Source organism: Squalius cephalus (genome assembly GCF_949319135.1).
Source record: "Squalius cephalus genome assembly, chromosome: 9".
Taxonomy (NCBI): Eukaryota; Metazoa; Chordata; class Actinopteri; order Cypriniformes; family Leuciscidae; genus Squalius; species Squalius cephalus.
In genome coordinates this window covers 3,172,249-3,195,905 of record NC_137130.1, presented here as the reverse complement: position 1 = coordinate 3,195,905, position 23,657 = coordinate 3,172,249, and the positions used below count along the sequence as shown (strand labels likewise).

Genomic DNA, 23,657 nt, shown 5'->3' with positions numbered 1-23,657 from the left:
AATGCATTAGAGCTTGATTCATTACTGCGAATTAGTTCAAAGAATCAATTCAAAATGATTCAATTCAGAGATTCATTTAAATCATAATTTTTCATGCATTAACGTTTTTTTAGTCAAAAGGTAAATATTGGTGTTTATGACTGTGTACATGAAAATGAATAAACATGATAGTTCCTCGTGTTCACTTAGCGAAAACATGCCTTGATTTGAAGCAGATTTTTACTGTGAGGTACTGCGAATTAGTTCAAAGAATCAATTCAAAATGATTCAATTAAGTGATTCATTTAAATCAGAATTTTTCATGCATTATGAAGCAGATTTTTACAGTGAGGAATAATTGTTTGAAATGATTTTTCCTCTGACTGAACAAGAGAAGTTTGAGGACTCACTTGAGCAGCTCTTTCTCTCGCACCTCCAGCTGAAGCATGATAGCGCTGAGCTCCATGTACAGATTATTGGCCCGCTCCAGTTTCCTCTCATAATGCTCTCGGATGTCCAGAGCATGTCTGAAAGACACAGAGACGACAGTGAGGATGGAGAGACACACACAGTAACAGCATCAGAGGTGGACGAAGTACACAACTTCCTTACTTGAGTGAAAGTACAGATACTACTGGTCAAATATTACCAATATTACCAAATATTATTACCAAATATTACCCACATATTAAATACCAATTTTTACTTGAGCAGAAGTACAGAAGTACTCGTTTTTAAAAGTACTTAAGTATCAAAAGTAAAAAGTAAATGTCAATGTAGTGTTTTATTATTGTTGCATTGTTGTTGTATGTTGTAAAAAAAAATCTTGACTTCCTGTTTGATTGACGAATGCACATGCGTCGCGTCTGAACGCGTTGTTGTCTTTGGAATTCCATCGATTTGATTTATAATTCTTGATTTTTCTCTTTAAACTCACTTACAACGAACATTTTCTACTTTTCCTCACCTCATAGTTACAACGCGGACTGTTGAGCAGATGCGTCTCAAGCCTATTAGACTAATGGAATTAGTTTCCATTGTTATGCTGATGACACTCAAATCTATATTTCATCACGGCCGGATGAAAACGCTAAATTATCCAAATTGACAGAGTGTGTTAAAGATATAAAAGATTGGATGACGCACAATTATCTTTTATTAAATCCAGACAAGACAGAGGTAATACTTATCGGTTCAAAAAAACGCCCACAAAACCTCTCACAATACAACTTTAACATAGTAGGATGTCCTGTTACTTTATCCTCTACAGTAAAAGACCTGGGTGTTATACTAGACTGCAACCTGTCTTTTGAAAATCATATTTCATATGTTACAAGAACAGCCTTTTTCCACCTTAGAAACATTGCTAAGCTACATAACATGCTATCAGTTTCTGACGCAGAAAAGTTAGTTCATGCGTTCATGACCTCGAGACTAGATTACTGTAATGCTTTATTAGCTGGTTGTCCTGCATCCTCAATAAACAAGCTACAGTTAGTCCAAAATGCCGCCGCTAGAGTTCTTACTAGATCAAGAAAATATGATCATATAACACCAATTTTATCATCACTACATTGGTTACCTATAAAGTTCCGTATTAATTACAAGGTATTGCTACTGACTTATAAAGCCCTAAACGGCTTAGCTCCAGTCTATTTAACGGATCTTCTATCGTCATATAATCCATCGCGCTCTTTAAGGTCACTAAATTTGAGGCTTTTGGTCATACCTAGGATATCCAGATCCACCAAAGGAGGGAGAGCATTTTCACATTTAGCTCCAAAACTCTGGAATAGTCTTCCTGATACTGTTCGTTGCTCAGACTCGCTCTCCCAGTTTAAAACTAGATTAAAGACGCATCTCTTCAGCCAGGCATTCATATAATACTTTTAATCTTACAGTTAAATCCGGTCTAGTTCATAAACGCCAGAGGAGAACTGGCCCCCGACTGAGCCTGGGTTCTCCCAAGGTTTTTTTTTTTCTCCATTAGGTCACCTGATGGAGTTTTTCGGTTCCTTGCCACTGTTGCCTTTGGCTTGCTCAGTTGGGGATATTTGGGGATATTTAATTTAATTAATCAATCAACGATACTATTGATCAGCATTACCAAACGTGGACGTTCCACTAGAAACAAACATTGATGTATTGTTTTAATTTATTACTGTGAAGCTGCTTTGATACAATCTGTATTGTGAAAAGCGCTATATAAATAAACTTGACTTGACTATGTAATACTTACAGTACCTTATGCTTCTGAATCTATGCCTGCCCTCATATCAATATCACATGTATTTCTAGAACACAGTGCCAGTTTGAATGTGAGATTGAATAAGTCACTCAATAACGTCCACAATGGTTTCCGACACCCAAATGGCTGTTCCTTCAAATATTGCCCTATTTAATGTTTTTTGGCTTTTATTATGAATATGTTAGCCTTACTGTTATCTATAAGCTAGTGTGCTCAAAACAATGACAAAATTCTCATTTAGAAGACCAAACCCAACGCTGAAAATGAAAATCAGGTTGATGTCAGAATCCAATGCCAGATTGACGTTGATCTCCAACGTTGGACAGACGTTGTATTGTGGTTGAAAATGAAAATCGAGTTGACGTCAGAAACCAACATCAGTCGGGTTGGATGTTACGTTGCATGTTTCTGACATCAGTCTGACGTCAACCCGACTTTCATTTCCAACCACAATGCAACCCCTGACTGACGTTACTACTTTCTACTCAAGGAGCTTGACAGAAATGTAGTGGAGTAAAAAGTACGATATTTGTCTTTCAAATGTAGAGAAGTTAAAGTAAAAAGTTTCCAGAAAAAATAATACTCAAGTAAAGTGCACTTAAGTACAGTACTCAAGTAAATGTACTTTGTCACTGTCCACCTCTGAACAGCACGAGGTGTTGGTGTTCTCTCTCACCGCAGCTCGTCTCTTCTGCGTCGGATGAGCTCCTCGTCGAGGCGATGGATGCAGGTTCCTTCACTCTTGATCTTCTCGAAATGCTTCTTCACCTCTTCTCTCCAGTTCGCCTGTCACAGACAGAGTTATTGTTAACTAAAACATTAAAAATCATTTTCAGTCATTGAAATTAAGCTAAAATAAAATATAAATATTAGATGACAAAAAAAAATATTAAAATGCGAAATTCTGACTTGTAACTAACTGAAATAAAATAAGTCGGAAGTAAAAACACTAAAACTGAAATAGAAATAAATTTAAGCTACATACAATTAATTAAAAACGAAAACTAATAAAAATGACAAAAGCACATAATATTAAACTAAAATGAGTTGAAAACAGAAAATATAGATTCAAAACAATAAATACTATAACAGTATTTAAATAATACTAAAATAACATTGGTCACAGACACACATTTACTCTATGGAAGGGAATCTTAAAAATTAGTTCTTTGATGGTTTTAATAACTCTTAGTACTTTTAGTAGAAGAATCAAACCAGAAACTCGTGAGTCTGAGACATTTTTGACTGATTCATTACAAAGAACTGACTCGAGAGTCATCCGTTCATGATGCATGTTTGTCGTTGCAACCAAGAATCATAGAACAATTAGAGAATTAAGAAACAGTTGGATAAGAGCTTCATGTTTGTTTTGCCCTTCTCCATTACTGAAGACTGGAGTGATCCCTCTGGATGACACAGTGACTCTGCATGTAGACATCAAGGTTTCCTCACCTGAGATTTGAAGTATGTCTCCTGTGGCGTCCCGAGCAGATCAGCGGAGGCGATGTCTAGATGGAGAAGGATCTGCCTGAAGGACGGACGGTTTCTGGGTTTGCCTTGCCTGCAGGAACAACAACAACAACATCTCAAACAACCAGTGAAACCATGTTTTACAGGACACTCGCAAATACTTGGTTCTGATTGGTCAATCACAGCAAATCCAGAACAATCTATCAAACACCCAGACTGATTTGCCTTAAAATCTTTAATCTACTTCAGACTTCAAGAGTTTTCAACTACTTCAAACTTTTATTTATTTATTAAATCTAGTTGTATAATTGATTTTCTACACAGCTTCTCTAGTTTCACTTCATAATCTTTCTTCTTAAATAGTATATAAACAATTGATTTCACTTATTTCTTGTACTTTATGTCTTTCATATTTGTAGCTTAATTTGGTCACACTTTATTTTACAGTGTCCTTGTTACATACTGTATGTTACATGTACTTATTGTAAATATATAATTACACTGAAACAATGACACCTTAAAATAAGGGGTTACACTTTATTTTAAGGTGTCATTGTTACAATGTAATTATACATTAAAGTACTGAGTAATAATAATTAATAACATGTACTTACTATAGGTTTAGGGTAGGATTAGGATTTGGTTAGTTGCATGTAATTATGCATAATTTACTGTTATTACTATGGTAAGTACATGTAACATATGTAACAAGGACACTGTCAAATAAAGTGTGACCAAATAAAGTGTAACCCTTCATATTCCATAAACAATAGCATAAAGGGTAACACTTTATTTTACAGTGTCCTTGTTACATATGTTACATGTACTTACAATAGTATTAACAGTTAATTATGCATGATTACATGCAACTAACCCTCAACCAAACCCTAATCCTACCCTAACCCTATAGTAAGTACATGCACTTAATTAATATTACTCAGTACTTAAATATATAATTACACTGTAACAATGACACCGTAAAATAAAGTGTAACCGCATAAAGTTTTCCATTATAAATGCAGCAGCCGCACAGATGAAGGGATATATTTCGTGCAGATGATGTGGAGTCTCACCAGGTCTGTTTCATAAGGATCTTGAATCCGTCGGGACACGTGGACGGCACAGGGAGATGGAGGCTGTTACTCCCCACACCCCAGATGATGGCGGAGGAGTCCACGTCTTTATAGGGGATCTCACCGGTCAGCAGCTCCCATAACACCACACCAAACGACCTGCCAACACACAGGTACAGCGTACTCTACTGCTCTGAAGTCTGGGGTCGGGAAGAACTTATAATGTTTTTGAAAGAAGCCTCTTCTGCTCACCAAGGCTGCATTTATTTGATCAATTATACAGTAAAGTTGTGAAATATTATTACAATTTCAAATAACTGTTTTCTATGCGAATATATAGTAACATGTAATTCATTTCTGTGATCAAAGCTGAATTTTCAGCATCATTACTCCAGTCTTCAGTGTCACATGATCCTTCAGAAATCATTCTAATATGAGGATTTGCTGCTCAGGAAACATTTCTTGTAATCATCAATGTTGAAAACAGTTGAAGTGCTTCATATTTTTATGGAAACCTTGATATTTTTTTATTTGAATTCTGAATAAAAGAATATAAGAAAATAACAGCATTTATTTTAGATAGAATCTTTTGTAACATTATAAATGTCTTTAATGTCCCTTTTGATCAATTGAATGCATCCTTGCTGAATAAAATAATTAATTTGTTAAAAAAATGTAAAATAAATGTACGATAAAAACGATTCCGGATAAATTAAAAATCATTTTTTTCGTTTCAAATAGAGATCACTATACTCCCACGAGTCTGAACAGACAACTAAGTAATTTACTAGAGGTTCTGACAAAATGTTAATTGCTGCAGACTATTTTAAAATATTTAATTCACTTGAAATATTTTTTTTTTTTTTTTAAATCAGTTGAATGAATGATTCAATGACTCACTCATAAAGATTTCACTTGTTTTATTACTGGATGAATCAGTGTTTTTGAACGAATCTCTTGAATGAATGATTCAATGACAAATACATTTTTTAACAGTCACCTGTCGCCACCTACTGGTGTAACGATGTAATTGATAATCATTATTTGAAGCGCCAAGTTACTTTCAAAAGGTGATTTACTGTATTTTGATCAGTACAGTAGTCATCAGTGTTTATATCCAGTACTTCTGTGATAATCTAAATTGTTGTAAAACAGAAATAACAACTGGCCTACTGTGATGTTCATATCTACACATGATACCTGCTCTCTCCGGATCAGCGGCAGCACAAGCACAGATCCGAATGTTTCGGTGTGATTTTCAAAGGTTTAATAGACACAGGCGAATCGCTGTCATTTAGGAATAAGATTGCGTGGGTGTTTGAATTGAGAACGTGGTCTTTTAGCAATTAATCGTGTAGCTCTACTGTGTATATAGCATACAGTATATGCAGCATACAAGACTCTTAAATCACACTCAAACATGTGTGAATGTCACCGCATTAGTTAACACTCACCAGATGTCTACTTTCTCCGACACCGGTTCATTCCGGATCACTTCGGGGGCCATCCAGGCTACCGTACCCGCAAAGGACATCTTCGTACTCTTGTCACTGAGCTCTTTAGACGTTCCAAAGTCTGAGATCTTCACGCCGTCATTTTGAGTGACTAGCACACTGCAAGAGAAAACACACACTCAGAGATAAGGTGGAAAATGTTGCACACACACACTTTAAATCTATGGATGGGAATCATAAAAAATTCAACAGTTCTGGTTATAATTTCAACAATTCATTTTTCTTAATGGTTTTATTAACAACTCTTTTAGTACTTTAGAAGAATCAAACCAGTAACTAACGAGTCTGAGACTGATTTGAGAGTCAATTCATTATAAAGAAAGAGTCTGAACTGAGGCTGATGAGTCTTACTTTGGTAATAAAGTTTTTAAAAACTAAAAAGTGTTCTGTGTAAACGAGTGACAAACGCATTTAAATGTGGAAAGATTGACATTGTGATAATATCAACGGATGGGACAAAAACAAACTATATGTGCATTAATTCTTGGAGTGTAAATGCAAACTGTGTAATTTCTTTCTTTATACTTTGTGCTTATTATTAACTTTTCACTTGACCTTTTCAAAGTAATGTTACTTAACTTAAAAATGCTTAAAAAAAAAAAAAAAAAAAAAATTGTTCAAAAATAAAGTAAAAGCGGCAATATTGTGCAATATTATTACAATTTAAAATAATCTTTCTATTTGGATACATATTAGTTCTGAAGGATCATGTGACACTGAAGACTGGAGAAATGATGCTGAAAATTCAACTTTACATAACAGTAATAAATTCCATTTTAAAATATTACATAGAAACCAGCTATTTTAAATTGTAATAATTCACTGTTTTTATTGTATTTTCCATCAAATAAATTGCAGTCTTCTTTCAAAAATATTTAAAAAACATAATTATTCCAAACTTTTGAATGGTAGTGCATCCTTATTATTATCAGCATTAATAATGAACTAATTTAATTTGTCAAATTTTTATTTTCAAAGAGTTAAATAAAATAGGTAAATAGTTAAATAAATTCAATAGTTTTTGTTATGGTACCAAACTGGTATGGGGAACTGTGAAATAGTCCAAATACTGAAACGTTGGTATTGACAACACTCTGATCAACGGTCCTCTATTGAGCCGAGGCTGTAGACTGTGTAGAGGCTCACTTTGGTGACTTGAGGTCTCTGTGGATGATCTTGTGGAGGTGCAGGTAGTTCATGCCACTGGCGATCCCTGAAGCCCAGTCCACCAGCAGTCGCGGAGAGATCTTACGGCCGGCCCTGAGAACCTCGTACAGCTGCCCTTGAGCACAATACTCCATGATGATGCAGTAACACGGGGCCTGCGTGCACACACCCCTGAGAGACAACACGACAGCAAGCTTTAGTGTCAAACACACGGAGACGTTCAGGGGAGAGATGCACCAAAATATTCTTCAGAACCAATTAACTCCAAGAAGTTCCTTAAGGCACGTTCACACCAAGAACAAGAACTATAAAGATAACGATAAGTATATATATTGATCTGTCTAAGAACATGGTGCAGTTTTGTTGTGTTCTGATGCTTTAATGCTCAAGCTATTTAAAGCAAGATGGATTTTGATTGGCTGTCAATGTTTTTAATATATCATCAGCTGGAAAAAAAATTTATTCTGAAAGTGATTCCAATGACATAGTTTCTCTGTACTTTGGCTATGTTTAGAATGACTTTTAGAACTACATCGTTATCATGATTATCGTTATAGTTATTGTCCTTGGTGTGAATGGGCCTTAAGTGCAATTCTTAAGAAAATATTTGAGAACTTCTTAAGAATTTTAAGGACATTTTTTAAGAAGAAAATGACAGGCTCTTGCATTTGCCAAAGACTCGATCAACTCAAAAAAAAAAGAAAGAAAGTAAAACACATCAAAGGCCGTGTTTAATCTGTCAGATTAATGTCATAATCATAACAAGCGTGCAGAGTCAGACTAGTTTCATTGCCACCAGCTTGACGGGAGTTCAGCACTTTGGTGTCGTGTTTTTAATGTGCCATGCCTTTTAAATGGTTATGTGACTTGTTTTTGTTGTTTACATCATCACTCACTGGTGTGCCTCCAGGGAACTCGTGCACATCATATTATATGTAGTTAGTGTTAATTACAACACTTAATTTGAAACTACTCAAATTCATAAAACATCTTTATCTTTGAAGATTTAAAGTGATAGTTGACCCAAATTTTTTAATTCTGTCAACATTTATTTACCCTCGATATGTTCCAAACCTGTATGCATTTCTTTCATCTGGTGAACACAAAAATATATATTTTGAAGAGTACAGTAACCAAACAGTTGACTTTTTTCCCACACTATGGAAGTCAGTGGCGTCCATCAACTGTCTGGTTCAATATTCTACCCATATCTTTTGTGTTCAGCAGAAGAAAGAAATTCATACAGGTTTGGAACAACTTGAGGGTGAGTAAATGATGACAATTTTCATTTTTGGGTGAACTATCCATTTAAGACAAGTTAGAGGTTATCCTAACTTTAAGAAGTTAATTACGATGATTTTTTTAAGGAGATTCGTTTCAAGAATTTGATCACAAAAAAAAGTAGTAGTAAATATAACTTTTTTCTCAAGTAACAAAAAAGAAGATTTTTTTGTGGGCCAAAAAACAAAAATTTATTTGCAGGTATCTGGTCGTCCTGCTCGCAGTGTTGACATCGTGACCTACTTGAAGCTGATGACGTTGGGGTGCTTCAGTTTTCGGAGGTGTTTGATATCCGTCTCCTTCTGCTCGCGAACTTTCTTGATGGCGACCTCTTCGGAGTGAAACTTCCCGAGGAACACGGCGCCCTGAGCTCCACTTCCCAGCCACTGCAGCTCAGAGATCTCCTCGAACGGCACCTCCCACATGTCTACTGACCAATCAGAAAGCACCGGGGACACGGCATACAAATCAAAACCACAGCGAAGACCATCAAAACATCAACGGTAGAACTCGTTTATTTTCTTGAACAATATCAAATATACAATAAAAAGCCAGAAAATACTATTCATATATAGTTCAAATTAAATTGATACGTCTCTTGGTGGAAAGAACATCACAAGATTTTTTTCCATCAAGAGGTGCATAAATTAAAATCTAATCAAATCAAAAAGATCTTGTATTGTCAATGCAATAAAAAAAAAAAAAAAAACATTTTAAAGATAAATACATTAATCTGGTGCACTTTGAGTCGCCCGAATCCGCTGTATAAAATCAATAATCAACCCGCCAACCGCCCAAACCTATGATATTCTTTGATTTAGATATCTGCACCTGATCATCACATTACAATATTCAAATTCTCAGTGTTAAGCATGATAATATGGTAACATATCACACTGAAGTTGGCTGATTTAAAATGAACATCTATTTAAAATAAAAGTTCTTCTTTTGGCAAAATTACATTTCCTTAATAGCCTAAACAGAGGCTTTACTCCCTTCAAACTTAAATTGTCAATGTTTCATTGCATAACTCTTGGAACTCAATTAAAATCAAATCAAAAAGATCTTGTATTGTCAATGCAAGAGTCCAGCACTCTGTAAAGTCTCCTCCAGCACATCCCAAAAACCTTCAGTGAATTTAAGATCTGGACTCAAAGGAGCCAATTCATGTGTGAAAATTAATCTTCATGTTCCTAACAACCATTATTTCACAGTTTGAGCCTGATGAATCTTGACATTGTCATCCTGGAATATGGCCATATTGTGTCTTCATACATGGTTATTTAAGAAATAAAAAGCTACACACTCAAGATCAATCAGGGTTTGTAGAACTGTTGCCAAACATATACCATTCTAGAAACATAATAATAATGATCCAATCATAGACTCTTAAGAATATGCCTACTTTTTTTGTCCAAGCAGTGTCTATAATAATACTAATAATACAAATATATTAAAATATAATATATATAATATATTATTATTATAAAACATTTTTTTGTGTGGTGGGGCAAGATTTTATCTACCAGCCAGCCTGGGCCAATAAATAAAAATCCCTGAACGTACTGGTCACTAACCTTGCTGCTGAAGTTTGTACTCGGTCGAGTAAGTCTTCCCGATGATATTCCACACGGGTCTCAAACATCCAAACAGCCCCTCCAAGAACCCTCCGTTCCCCGGCCCGGCTCTGTGAAAGTGCAGTTTGATGTCGTCATGCGGGTGGTGGTGTGTGTCGTTCCCGCCGTGCTCCACCGGACACCCGCTCTCCTCGTTCTTCTCCTCTCCGCCGCTCCCACAGCCTCCCTGACCGCAGGATCCCGGAGACTCGGCCTCCTCGTGCTCCTGCAGCTGAAGAACGCTGTTCTCGAAGTGTCCCTGTTCCCGCGTGGAGTCCTCGCTGAGAGCGGTGCACGGAGGACTGATCCCGCCTGGCTCCTCGTCTCTGCACGGGATTGGGAGCTGCTGAAGAGGAACGGGAAGAGTTGTGGGAGGAGCGAGGTCTGAGATGATCTGTGGAGGAGAAGGTGGAGGAGGCAGAAGAGCCTGAGGAGAAATGTTGCTGCTGGTTTTCTTGATGGAGTCTCCGACGACCGTGAGCTTGAGCTCTTCCTTCAGCTTGCCCACTAGCAGACTGGGACACGATGTCCAGGACAGCACCTCCGGGGAGCTTCCCATGGTGCCGTGCGTGTGCATGGGCAGACGCCCTCCTCACCCGACGGGAAATGAGCGACGAGGCGTTACGGATGACTTCTGTTTGGGTTTATGACACACCTGCAGGAAGAAGACGGAGAGAGAAGCCTGTCAGGACATTTCTTGATGGATTGACTCTTCTTTTTTTATGGTTACAAACTGTGTTGAGCATGAAATAAGACACTGAAAACAAACATTGAGACATGAGTGCATAGGACATTTCAAAAGTATTTAAATTTCAGGACATTTCTGCATTTAAAAACAGCTTGATGGATTGACAGTTTTTAAAACTGGAGCATGAAATAAGACACTGAAAACCCCCCACAAACAACCAGAGAGAGTGCACAGGACATTTCAAAAGTATATATATATATATATTTTTTTTTTGTAATATTTTAAATGTCTTCACTGTCATTTTCCATCAATTTAATGCATCCTAGCCGAATAAAAGTATTTTTATTTTCTATCCACCTTATTCCTGACATCCTTAGAGCGGTATGAATTATGGGAGGCACTTCCGGTTTGGGGAACTTCCATTCAAAAAGGCTGAAACGAATCATTTCAAATCATAAGATTGCCCTACAAATAAAGCTGATCGTCAGTCTGACTGGATGAGCGGTCAGTTTCCCTTCATGATTTATTTTCAGACATCATGAGAATAACGTTTACTTGGTATTTTAATGACATGTTATAACAAGAATATCTATGGAAGAGCTCTTTTCCTCATGATTATTTTCTTTTTTCCCTTTGCAATCCGCTGTAAAAGTATGAAAAAGGACAACATATCCTGCACATTTGTGGTCTGTTCTCCTGATTTAATTTACGATATATGCCATTAATAATTCACTGGAACGCATGAAGAATCTCTCGTTATTCTCCCCAAATCCTCACGTCTGTTTCCAGGTTTGTTTTCACAGGTAAATGCAATTTATAATCTGTCAAAATGACGGAAATCACTTTGAAATAGTATCACGCAATGCTGAAGTTAATTATTAATTATTATTACATACTACAGATATTACTAGTGATATTTAACCCGTCCGTTATTGCTGTGGAAAGATTCACGCTTTTGGGGTTATTTGGTCTGTTGAAAATACCTTGTTGATGCTTTTACACTTTTAAATTTCCTTTTAATGTTCGATGGTTGAAGTGTGAGTAGATTAATGTCATCTCATTGTGACACTTTTTTAACATATTGCGTTCATAGAGCGAGTCTTTTCACTGATTGTTTACATCTTAACAGAAGTTACACCCATAATTTGCATGTAGGAATAAGGTGGATAAATAAATGTTTGTTTGTCACAATGCATTCTGGGATAACTTTCTGTGAAGCGTGCATGTGATGCTGCATTAGGATTTAGCGAAAAGAAACTCCAGATAGGCTTCTCACTCGGCTTCGGTTCAGATATTCCTGTGTGTGTAATCATGAATTTGTGAAATATAAACACACGTTTTAAACAGCAACTACAGCTCTGGCTGCTAAATAAAGACTGAAACAGTTGATCATCATTTTAATTTCCACTCTCGTTCCACACACAGCGGGAGAGGGATTGGAGGCATTTGCATTAATGATGATTATCTCTTTAAAGAGAGAGAGAGATTCCGGGAAGCCGTGGTTGTGATCCGACCTCTGTTGATCGACTGTGTTAGTGCGGCTCTGAGATTAAAGCAGAACGAGTATTAGAAGCTCGGGGAGAGAAACATCTGGCACACATCGCTCGCAGCCCACCATCACTCACACACACACACACACACACACACACACACATATATCCGATAATCTGCTGCTATAGTTACACAAGACCAACTCTCCCAAAACAGGAATAATTTTGGTTGCATTAGTGTCTGAAACGGAGGTCAGCAAGCTTTATGGCCCCGTTTACACTGGTGTTAGATGCGTTTTGGTCGATCGGATCACCAACGGACAACGCTAAATACAGGTGTAAACGGGGTCTAAAACGCTTTGACAAAAGAGACGGATTAAAACACCAGATGTAAACGGGAATGTCTCCGTCAACTTGTGATCTCACATACATATACACACACTCTTGTACATCTATATTTATGAGGACATTCATTGACACAATGCAATCTCTAGCCGCTTACCCTAACCTTACCCATCACAACTAAGTGCCTAACCCGACCCCTGACCCTAAACCGACCCTTGACCTCAGTATAACCTTATCCCTAAAACCAAGTCTTGACCCTCAAACAGGCCTTTAAAGGCTCTCAGAAAGTGAGGAGCGGCCAAAATGTCCGTTACTCTCTTTGTCCTCACTCCAATGGTCTAAAACTCAAACTGGTCCTCACAAAGGTAGTTGTACAAGTATACACACACACACACACGCACACACACACACCGCTTAGAACTCTGGTGTTTGTTGTTCTTCTCGTGTTCAAACCAAGTTTCTATCCAAATGAAAGTCTGTTTGTCCTCTTGACACAATCACAGCCAATCAGAGGACGCGTCATGTTTAATGTAGTGTGACTATAGTGTGACTTGTAAAAAAAACTTTCTATATTGCAACTCCTGCTCAAAACTTCCAGACTGATAAAAGGTTGAGATCAAACAAGAGGGTTTTACTGAGGATTATGGGTAACACACACCTCTGACAGCTGCTGTATTCTCAGCCACTATTGATCATTATAGCCAAACAAACTGACTTGTTACTCTTAGTTACCAAAGCAAAACTCAAACAAAACACAGACACATGACCTGGGAAAAGAACAGCTCTGTTTATCCAATCACTTCCTTACAAATCCAAAGCACACTCACATAAATATATATATGACCCTGGACCACAAAACCAGTCTCGAGTCGCACGGGTATATCTGTGGCAATAGCCAACAATACATTGTATGGGTCAAAATTATTGATTTTTCTTTTATGCCAAAAATCATTAGGATATTCAGTAAAGATCATGTTCCATGAAGATATTTAGTAAATTTCCTACTGTAAATATGTAAAACATTTATTTTTGTGAGTGAATGCAGCACAATCGCCAACATAAATGAACAACTTTAAAGGAGATTTTCTCAATGTTTCGATTTTTTTGCACCCTCAGATTCCAGATTTTCAGTAGTTGTATCTCGACCAAATATTGTCCTATCCTAACAAACCACACATCAATGGAAAGCTTATTTATTCAGCTTTCAGTTGATGTATAAATCTTAATAAAAAAATAAAAAAACTGACCCATGTGACTGGTTTTGTGGTCCAGGGTCACATATATAGTATATTCTGCATTCATAGATGAAAAGCGCAGAGAAACCTGTCATGAAACCCCAAAAGAACAGCGAGAGTCAGAGTCCATCAGAGCCGAGGGTCAGAGGAGAGGAACGGCAACCGGACGCTGCAATCGGATCAGGACCCGTGCCGTGCTTTTACAATTCTGATTAGAATGAAAGCTCTGGATCAGATAAAGCAGATTAATGAGAAACAGGAGAAACACTTTCACCTTAAAGCAGCTCACACAATTATTATCAGCACATCCCGACCCTACAGCAGGTCTAGATGTTCACAATAACACCGTTTAGCCAAAATATCAATCTTGTTGAGGATGACAACAAGATAATGGCTGATATAAAAAAAATATAAAAAAAATAAAAAAGTGTATAAGTGAATTTAAGCATCATTCCACTATAGTGTACAGTATGTAAGATGAATAAATATTCATTTTAAATCAATAATAAATGACTAAATAAAAATAAACAAATAAAAATAACAACAATACAATAAATAGACATAAAAACAAATGGAAAATAACAGATGAATAAACAAATACAAAAATAAATAATATTATTAATATAATTAATAATACAACAAACAAATAACAACAAAAACAAACAAAGAAATTAAATCAAAACAAATAAAGATGATAATTAATATATAATAGCAAAATTAAAAACAAACAAACAAATAAAAACAAAGATAATTAATACTAATGCAATAAATAAATAAATAACAACAAAAACAAAGAAATTAAATCAAAAACATATGATAATTAATAAATAGCTAAATTTTAAAAAACAAACAAATAAAAACAAAAAGATAATTAATACTAATGCAATAAATAAACAAAACAAAAACAAATAAAATCAATAAAAGCAAAACAGATCTTTATTCTAATTAATAATACAATGAATTAATAAATAAAACCTTAAACTACACATAAATAAATCAATAAAATGGCTGATATCGTGCATCTCTACTGTATCTGGTGGGTATTTGGTGTATTTATGAGCGTAAGATGATCCGCTGCAGCAGAAGAGCATCAATAATGCATCACGTGTGCCGAGAGTGCGCAGGAAACCAGAGAGCGTTTGCTCAGGTAACCCTCAAACCTGTGAGCGTGTGTGTGTGTGTGTGTGTGTGTGTGTGTGTGTGTGTGTGTAATTCCACTCCGGCTCAGAGTTACAGTCTGGAGGGGAAAGAAACAACAGTCCTGCCAAAATGCATGGACACGTGGAGAGACACGCTGGTCATGACAACAGTTTAGTTCTGCTTCTATATCTCCAGTCCGGTGCGGTCCGGCCCGGTCAGCGTCAGTCTGAAGTGCTGTGAATTATTCATGGCTCTGGGTGGACGTGCTGATATAAATAATATCTGGGTCTTATCAATGCAGTTCCTGTCCTACTAGATCACTAACCCAGCTGCTGTTATTAATGAGCTTGATATTCATAACAAATAACAGCATTAAAGTAGGTTTCTTTCTGGACTTACGAGTATTAGACGAGCAACAAACTGAGATTTCTGACAGGACAAAGGGAGAGATGTACAGGAAGACCGAGAACGAGAGAGATTTAACAAGACCTTTAATCCACTAATCCGTCGACTGTCTCGACACACACGGGTCCGTTCTGCACATCGGCCGTCATCACTGCTGAACCAGGAACCGGTTTGTTCCAGAAACACGGATTCATCACACACTCACATTTTTGTCCAATCACATGCTCTCTAAAATGAGAATGCTCCTCCCCCCAATTACTCTGATTAGCTGTAGCAGACCTTGACAACTAAAGCGTACATTTATTTCATATATTAAAAATGACCCACTTCATCTTACTGTTTCAAAAATCAACACAGAATAGAAAACTGTGGTAGTCTTTAAATAAACATTCTTAATAGTTCTTGTAATTACAGTTCTGTTTAGTTAAAAAAAAAAATGAACAAACAAAACATAAAATTAACATTTGAAGTCGATGCTGAGAGGTTACTGCAGTTTGCTAAAAAAGATTACAAGCAATAAGACCTTACAGAAACATGCATTAAGACATTAAATATTAAAAATTATACATACATATATACACATACATACATACATACATATATATATATATATATATATATATATATATACGTATAATTTTTACGTCTCTCTCTCTCTCTCTCTCTCTATACACAGTATATAATATAATAAAAATAAATATTTTTGTTTAGTACTGTATAATTTTTATTAACTATAAGAACAATGTTATAATATTAAATTAAAAACATCATCATAATAATTTTAAATTCCATATGTTATTATTAAATGTTAATATTAAATAAAAACCATACTACATTTACAACTACTAATAATGTTAAATTCCATGCAAGCAAAAATAATAATAATTATAAATGTATGTATACAAATATAATTTAATATTTTTACAAAAAAAAAAAAATAAAAAAAAAAAAAATAATAATAATAATAAATTAGTAATTATTATTATTAAATAGAATATAAAAACAGTATATAATAATCCGTTAAATTACAGTCACCAGAATTAATATTTTTGTTTAGTATTGTATAATTTTATTAAGTATAAGAACAATTTATTAATATTACATTACAAACATAATAATATGATAATAATGATAATAATAATGTTGAATTCCGTTACAAACTTACAATATTCCATAATACAAATTTAATAAAATAAAATAAAATAAATTAAAATAAATTAAAATAAAATAAAGAACTTGTATTCCTTATAATCCCCATCACTACTGCCGAAAGAAATAATGTTCCTCAGGAGGATGAAAAGAAATTATTGGGTCACACACACACACACACACACACACACACACACACACACACACACACACACACACACACACACACACACACACACACACACACACACACACACACACACACACACACACACACACACACACACACACACACACACACACACACACACACACACACACACACTCAAGATGCACGCTGGGGACGGGACAGCTGGTGGGGCTGGAGGATCAGGTTCCTGTCGATGGTCAACAGACACACACCCAGATCCCCCACATCTGACACAAGCAAATAATCCCACTGATACAAGAGGATGCACAATCTGCTCTGTGCCACACACACACACACACACACAGGCTTAGGGCACAAGCACGCTGATATTCCCTTGCACTGCACCACTGTGAACTCTTATGTAAAGATCATATCCATCAACAGGCCTAAAACTACAAGTATGCATATCCTCCACAAAAAACAATGTAGTGTGCAGAGATTCATAAACAACACACACACACACACACACACACACACACACACACACACACGCGACAGGAATTATGAGTTCACAGATGTGTGTGTGTGAGGCTGAATCTCACAAACCTGTCAAGAAATATGATTTACATTTTTTTTTTATGAAATCATATTGTTAAATTTGGACATTTTAGTTTGTTTACAAAACGGAATTAATACTTGTATACTTAAACAACAACAACAACAACAACAAAAACAACAACACTACAAAGCAGGAGTTTAAACGTTTTAATGCCAGTAACCCCTAAAAAAATTTTTTAATGAATTTATACTGGGGGGAAAAATATAAATATGAGTAAAATGTTTTCTGGAAAATGTTTATAAAAATAACTAAACTTATTTTATTAAAATAATTAATGTAAAAATCTTTCAACAGAATAAAATTTATATTAATAATTAATAATAAGATAAATAATATTTTTATTTATAGATTACCTTTCAAATAATTTGTGATTAAGCTCATGATTTAAATGTAATTATACATTTATTCAATTAAAATATTTTTTCATGTAAAAACCTGGAAAATAATGTCAATAGAATTAAATAATAATTATATTAATAATAATAATAATAATAATAATAATAGTAGAATATTTTTATTTATATAGTGCCTTTTCAAGCAAGTAATTTGTGTTTAATCTCATGATTTCCAAACCATGTTTAGAAAGCAGAATGAAATGGCACTAAATGTCAATTTCTATGCATTTTAAAATATTTACTTGTTAAATCTGGAAAATGTTGACCAAAAAAATAATCATAAAGCTATTCTTTTTAAATATTTCCTGCAAAAATATGGGAAATAATGTCAATATAATAATATATATTATTTTTTACCTTTCAAATAATTTGTGATTAATCTCATGTTGACTAGTGTTTAAAATGCAGAATGAAACGGCACTTTCTGTGCATTTTTACTTGTTTAATTATTATAAATTTTGAAAACCTCTGCTCTAAACACAATGAACCAATGAGCTGTAACAGGTAATGTCAACGTGAAGGTGAAACCATGATTTTAAATGGCCTCCACCAACACTAAGACCAAACACACTCTCCACTATGATGGTGTGTGTCGGGGGTCGCGAGGGGCCTCCACTCAGAGAACATCTGCTCCTACAACAAAGAGTCTGAGCCTCGTCCAATCACACGCTGAGAGCTCATGACTGACAGATGTGAGAGGCCAATCAATCACAGCGAACAATGCAAACGCCAGAGTTCAGCAAACAGGCGGAGAGCGGCACCTGAGCACCAACATCCCACAGGACACAGATCACCGTTTCAACACTGAAGAGTGTAATCCAGTTGTTGAGGCTTTTAGCCAATTATCAAGCATTTTAAATGGCAAAAACCTCCTTTGAAATGGATTACGCAGATGTAGGGATGTCAAATAAATGACTTGTACTGTAATATAATACAAAAATACAGTCAATTTGAAAATTCATGGATTTACTTTGCTTGTAGTTTTCAATCTCTGATTAATTACAGTATATGAACATTATAATGGTATTAATGCAACATTTTATTTAATACATTTATTACATTTTAAAGCAAAATTAAGATTTGTTTTCAAAGGTTTTTTTTTTCTTTTTCCATTTGCAAATATTTCTTGATTTAATAACAAACCACTACATGTTATTAGATTTATGCTTTAAAAAATGAACGGATTGCTACTAACTTAAGACAAAAAACTAACTTGAAAATTCAACGAAAAAATTTTAATGCAATGTTGCCTGAAGTAAATGCGTCTTATTTTAAGAATTTCTTTCTTTTTTTTCTTTTTTTTACTATAAAACAACACAAAATGATTAATAAAATGCTTTTTTGCAGTGTTCCTGCCAGAGATCCAGTCCAGCTGAAATCTGTCATCCAGAGTTACTGTCAGAAATGTTTGTCCTGGGATGAGAATGGTCGGGATTGACTCATTACTCATTACATCTCATGGTTTTCTTTCCAGAGGTCTAAAAAGCGAGGATCTTTCCAGGCTCAGTTTGGAAAAGAAAACAAGCATACTGCAAAATATTTACTGAATACTGCTATTTTTAATTACATACTATTTTTAAGTATGTACAATGCAACAGAACACATTTTCAAGTTACTTTGTTATGCTGATCACATGACTTCATTACAGTCACATGGCTTTGTTAATTCAGAGTGGTGTCATTTAATTTGCTTTTAGTTTTCAATTTCTGAATATTTACAGTATATATGAACTATACTTTTATTAACACTAAATATGATTTAATACATCTGTTGTTAACACTTTACAATAAGGTTTCATTAGAGCCTGATTGCAGCAACTTCCATTTGTATTACAGATATTTTGTGTAAATTTCCCAGGAAGTGACGATTAGGGTGGTCCTTATTTTTAAAGTATCCAATTGTCATGCTCTTAACCCTTCAAATTGTTCCTTTATATAAGAAAATACAGCATGCCAATTTTTATGGCAGTAACATAATAATTACTGGTAGCTCAATAGCTTTAAACTTTCTGAGATTTTGATGATTTTTGTAAAAACAGATCATTTGAATTGATATTGTACCTGGCTAGTAAAATTCCAAAAAAATCTCCATAAAAGCATCTAATGCACCATATATTCCTAAATATGTATTTTAGATACATATCTCAGTTTACTTACTGTAGAAACTAAATCTAAATTAATCCATCGATGACCCGGTTTAGCAGATTTACCTTTCCTGGTGGAATCAACACATATTTCTATTGATGATCACCTTGGTTATTGTTTGGGTTTAGAGCACATTTTTTGGTTTAAAAAATTACAAATTAAATCCTTGAAATTGACCCGGAACTTTGGCCGAATCAAGCAGATTATCAGGAGGCACAGGCAACCATGCAATGAAAGTAGTCAAAGATCACGCTGAGAGAGGAGTGGCTCTGATTCAAGAATACAATGGCTATCTCACACACTCTGAAGAACTATTGCAGTTTCTCCTTCATGTGGTGGAAGATCACCGACGGATCTATCCAGACTGCAAAAAGTCAACACTGGCTGCTGAGCATCAGAAATGAGGGATTGTTGAAAACTTTGTGCTTTGAGATTGTTGTCATGTCAGTGTTGCTCTGATTTCAATAAAATGTAGTTCATTTGCAGCAACTTTTAATATTACTTGCATATCACAATAACACCGCACAGCTTAACATAGGCAATCTTCCACATGATTGAGCTACCTCTAAATATCATTTTTTTTGGTCAACATTTTTGCATATTTCTAATTTTGAAGTTAAAAGGAACAGTTTAAAAGGTTAAGACACTAACATTTTGCAAAAAAAAAAAAAAAAAAAAATTGGACTCGATAAGGACCACCCTAGTGACGATTTCGTTCTCTTGAACACATGGGATGGAATTGCTGCTTTATTTGCAAATGTTTTATGCCATATTCCAATTATGCAAACAAATTAAATTCACAACTTTGGAGGGACACATAGCTAGTGTGGTGAGCTATTCCAAACATTGCCAACATGGAAAGTCCCTCATAATACAAAGACAAAGACATCGACAGTCTCCTGATTTGTAGGCTGGCGCACAGGTTGATAGGAAAAGCTGCTTTGGTAACATGCTCTACTACGGTATAGCAGGGTAAACCTGTAATCTGCTCGGACCACAGATGAGGTAATGATGGGGAAAAACAGAACAGACTAATGAAATTACTGGAAATTATTGGCCCAGTCTGATTATTATTGGCCCAGACAAAACCCTCAATGTGTTTCAAAGTCTCATATTCAATACAACTGTAAGGTGTTATGTTATTTATAAAAGAATTGACCAGTTTTGAAGATGCAAATGAATTGATGAATCATAGCTCTGAATCAGTTCACTGACAAAGACAGTTTGAACTGATTCATGGAAATGAATCAAACCTACCAGCTCAAACACTGCGCTTGCTGCTAATCAGAGATGCTATTAAACCAGTCACAATAATAACAAAGAAGATAACTGAATGAATCAATGAAGCATTTATATAGCACTTTTTCTTAGTATAAAGGCACAGCCTTCAGGAAACGTAATGGTAATATAAAATCATTGCAGTGTTGTTTATATCAAATACTGCTATATATTCCTAACGTCTCTCAATGCAAACGTCAATGTTCATCAAAATATGATGATCGAACAGTATTCTGAGCCTTCAAATGGAAATCATTGACATCTATTACACACACACACACACACGTTACCTGTCCCTGCATGCGTGTCCTGAGCTGTGCTGATCCTGCTTTGGGTTTACTCCGGGTTGGGATCAGAGCCTGCAGTTATTCCTCCTCTGGGATGCTAATGCTGCGGTTTACTCAGAGCTGAAATCATAAGAGTACACAGGGACATGAATGGCCTAAATACATGTGCTTTAGTGCGCTGCAGTCTGACGTCGAGGAGCTTCAGCGTGAGCAGGGGAGGATGCTGGGAACAAACGCTTCTCTCATGGTGCCAATCATTTTAGATAACCATAACATACATAATGTAGTCTTTTTTTAGTCAGAGGAAATTTTTTATATGCAATATAAAACACACACCAACAAATTTCTGGTATTATTGTACACTCACCTAAAGGATTATTAGGAACACCTGTTCAATTTCTCATTAATGCAATTATCTAATCAACCAATCACATGGCAGTTGCTTCAATGCATTTAGGGGTGTGGTCCTGGTCAAGACAATCTCCTGAACTCCAAACTGAATGTCAGAATGGGAAAGAAAGGTGATTTAAGCAATTTTGAGCGTGGCATGGTTGTTGGTGCCAGACGGGCCGGTCTGAGTATTTCACAATCTGCTCAGTTACTGGGATTTTCACGCACAACCATTTCTAGGGTTTACAAAGAATGGTGTGAAAAGGGAAAAACATCCAGTATGTGGCAGTCCTGTGGGCGAAAATGCCTTGTTGATGCTAGAGGTCAGAGGAGAATGGGCCGACTGATTCAAGCTGATAGAAGAGCAACTTTGACTGAAATAACCACTCGTTACAACCGAGGTATGCAGCAAAGCATTTGTGAAGCCACAACACGCACAACCTTGAGGCGGATGGGCTACAACAGCAGAAGACCCCACCGGGTACCACTCATCTCCACTACAAATAGGAAAAAGAGGCTACAATTTGCACGAGCTCACCAAAATTGGACAGTTGAAGACTGGAAAAATGTTGCCTGGTCTGATGAGTCGATTTCTGTTGAGACATTCAGATGGTAGAGTAAGAATTTGGCGTAAACAGAATGAGAACATGGATCCATCATGCCTTGTTACCACTGTGCAGGCTGGTGGTGGTGGTGTAATGGTGTGGGGGGTGTTTTCTTGGCACACTTTAAGCCCCTTAGTGCCAATTGGGCATCGTTTAAATGCCACGGCCTACCTGAGCATTGTTTCTGACCATGTCCATCCCTTTATGACCACCATGTACCCATCCTCTGATGGCTACTTCCAGCAGGATAATGCACCATGTCACAAAGCTCGAATCATTTCAAATTGGTTTCTTGAACATGAAAATGAGTTCACTGTACTAAAATGGCCCCCAGTCACCAGATCTCAACCCAATAGAGCATCTTTGGGATGTGGTGGAACGGGAGCTTCGTGCCCTGGATGTGCATCCCACAAATCTCCATCAACTGCAAGATGCTATCCTATCAATATGGGCCAACATTTCTAAAGAATGCTTTCAGCACCTTGTTGAATCAATGCCACGTAGAATTAAGGCAGTTCTGAAGGCGAAAGGGGGTCAAACACAGTATTAGTATGGTGTTCCTAATAATCCTTTAGGTGAGTGTATATTTAAATATTATAGTACTATTTTTTCAAAAAAATAAATACATTTCTAAAAAAATATAAGTTGCACAGTCATTTTATTTATTTATATATATATATATATATATATATATATATATATATATATATATATATATATATATATATATATATATATATATATATAAAAATATAATATTTACAATTTGAACAAACTAAGACATTTTATATAGCCTATGTTTGCATGTACTAACTACAGATTGTTAATTTTAATATTTGTATTATTATGAAAAAAGTAATACAGCATTACATATTTTTCCCTACACTGTCATATGAACAATCAGTTTAACATTCACGAAACATTCACGATCAGTGCAAAGATTCATCTAACGCTGATTCAGGTGTTGATTCGGTACCGTCTGTAACTGATTCAGTGCAAAGATTCATCT

The 23,657-nt window shown here is 35.6% G+C and overlaps 1 protein-coding gene across 6 annotated transcripts in view; it reads right to left on the bottom strand.

Annotated features, from left to right (window-relative positions):
• Nucleotides 1–23,657, bottom strand: part of map3k13 (mitogen-activated protein kinase kinase kinase 13) — a 62,817-nt gene that overhangs the window by 9,606 nt on the left and 29,554 nt on the right. For 3 of the 6 annotated variants that reach the window (XM_079881939.1, XM_079881942.1, XM_079881940.1), the window contains 9 exons: nucleotides 21,657–21,773; nucleotides 10,310–11,003; nucleotides 8,976–9,162; nucleotides 7,431–7,622; nucleotides 6,225–6,383; nucleotides 4,771–4,929; nucleotides 3,680–3,788; nucleotides 2,904–3,013; nucleotides 390–506 (listed from right to left, as the gene is read on the bottom strand). In XM_079881939.1, the coding sequence (XP_079738065.1) occupies nucleotides 390–506; nucleotides 2,904–3,013; nucleotides 3,680–3,788; nucleotides 4,771–4,929; nucleotides 6,225–6,383; nucleotides 7,431–7,622; nucleotides 8,976–9,162; nucleotides 10,310–10,925 (1,649 nt within the window). In that variant the 5' untranslated portion in view covers nucleotides 10,926–11,003; nucleotides 21,657–21,773. The remainder of the gene's footprint in view (nucleotides 1–389; nucleotides 507–2,903; nucleotides 3,014–3,679; nucleotides 3,789–4,770; nucleotides 4,930–6,224; nucleotides 6,384–7,430; nucleotides 7,623–8,975; nucleotides 9,163–10,309; nucleotides 11,004–21,656; nucleotides 21,774–23,657) is intronic. The other 3 variants (XM_079881941.1, XM_079881944.1, XM_079881943.1) reach the window with 1 other exon arrangement.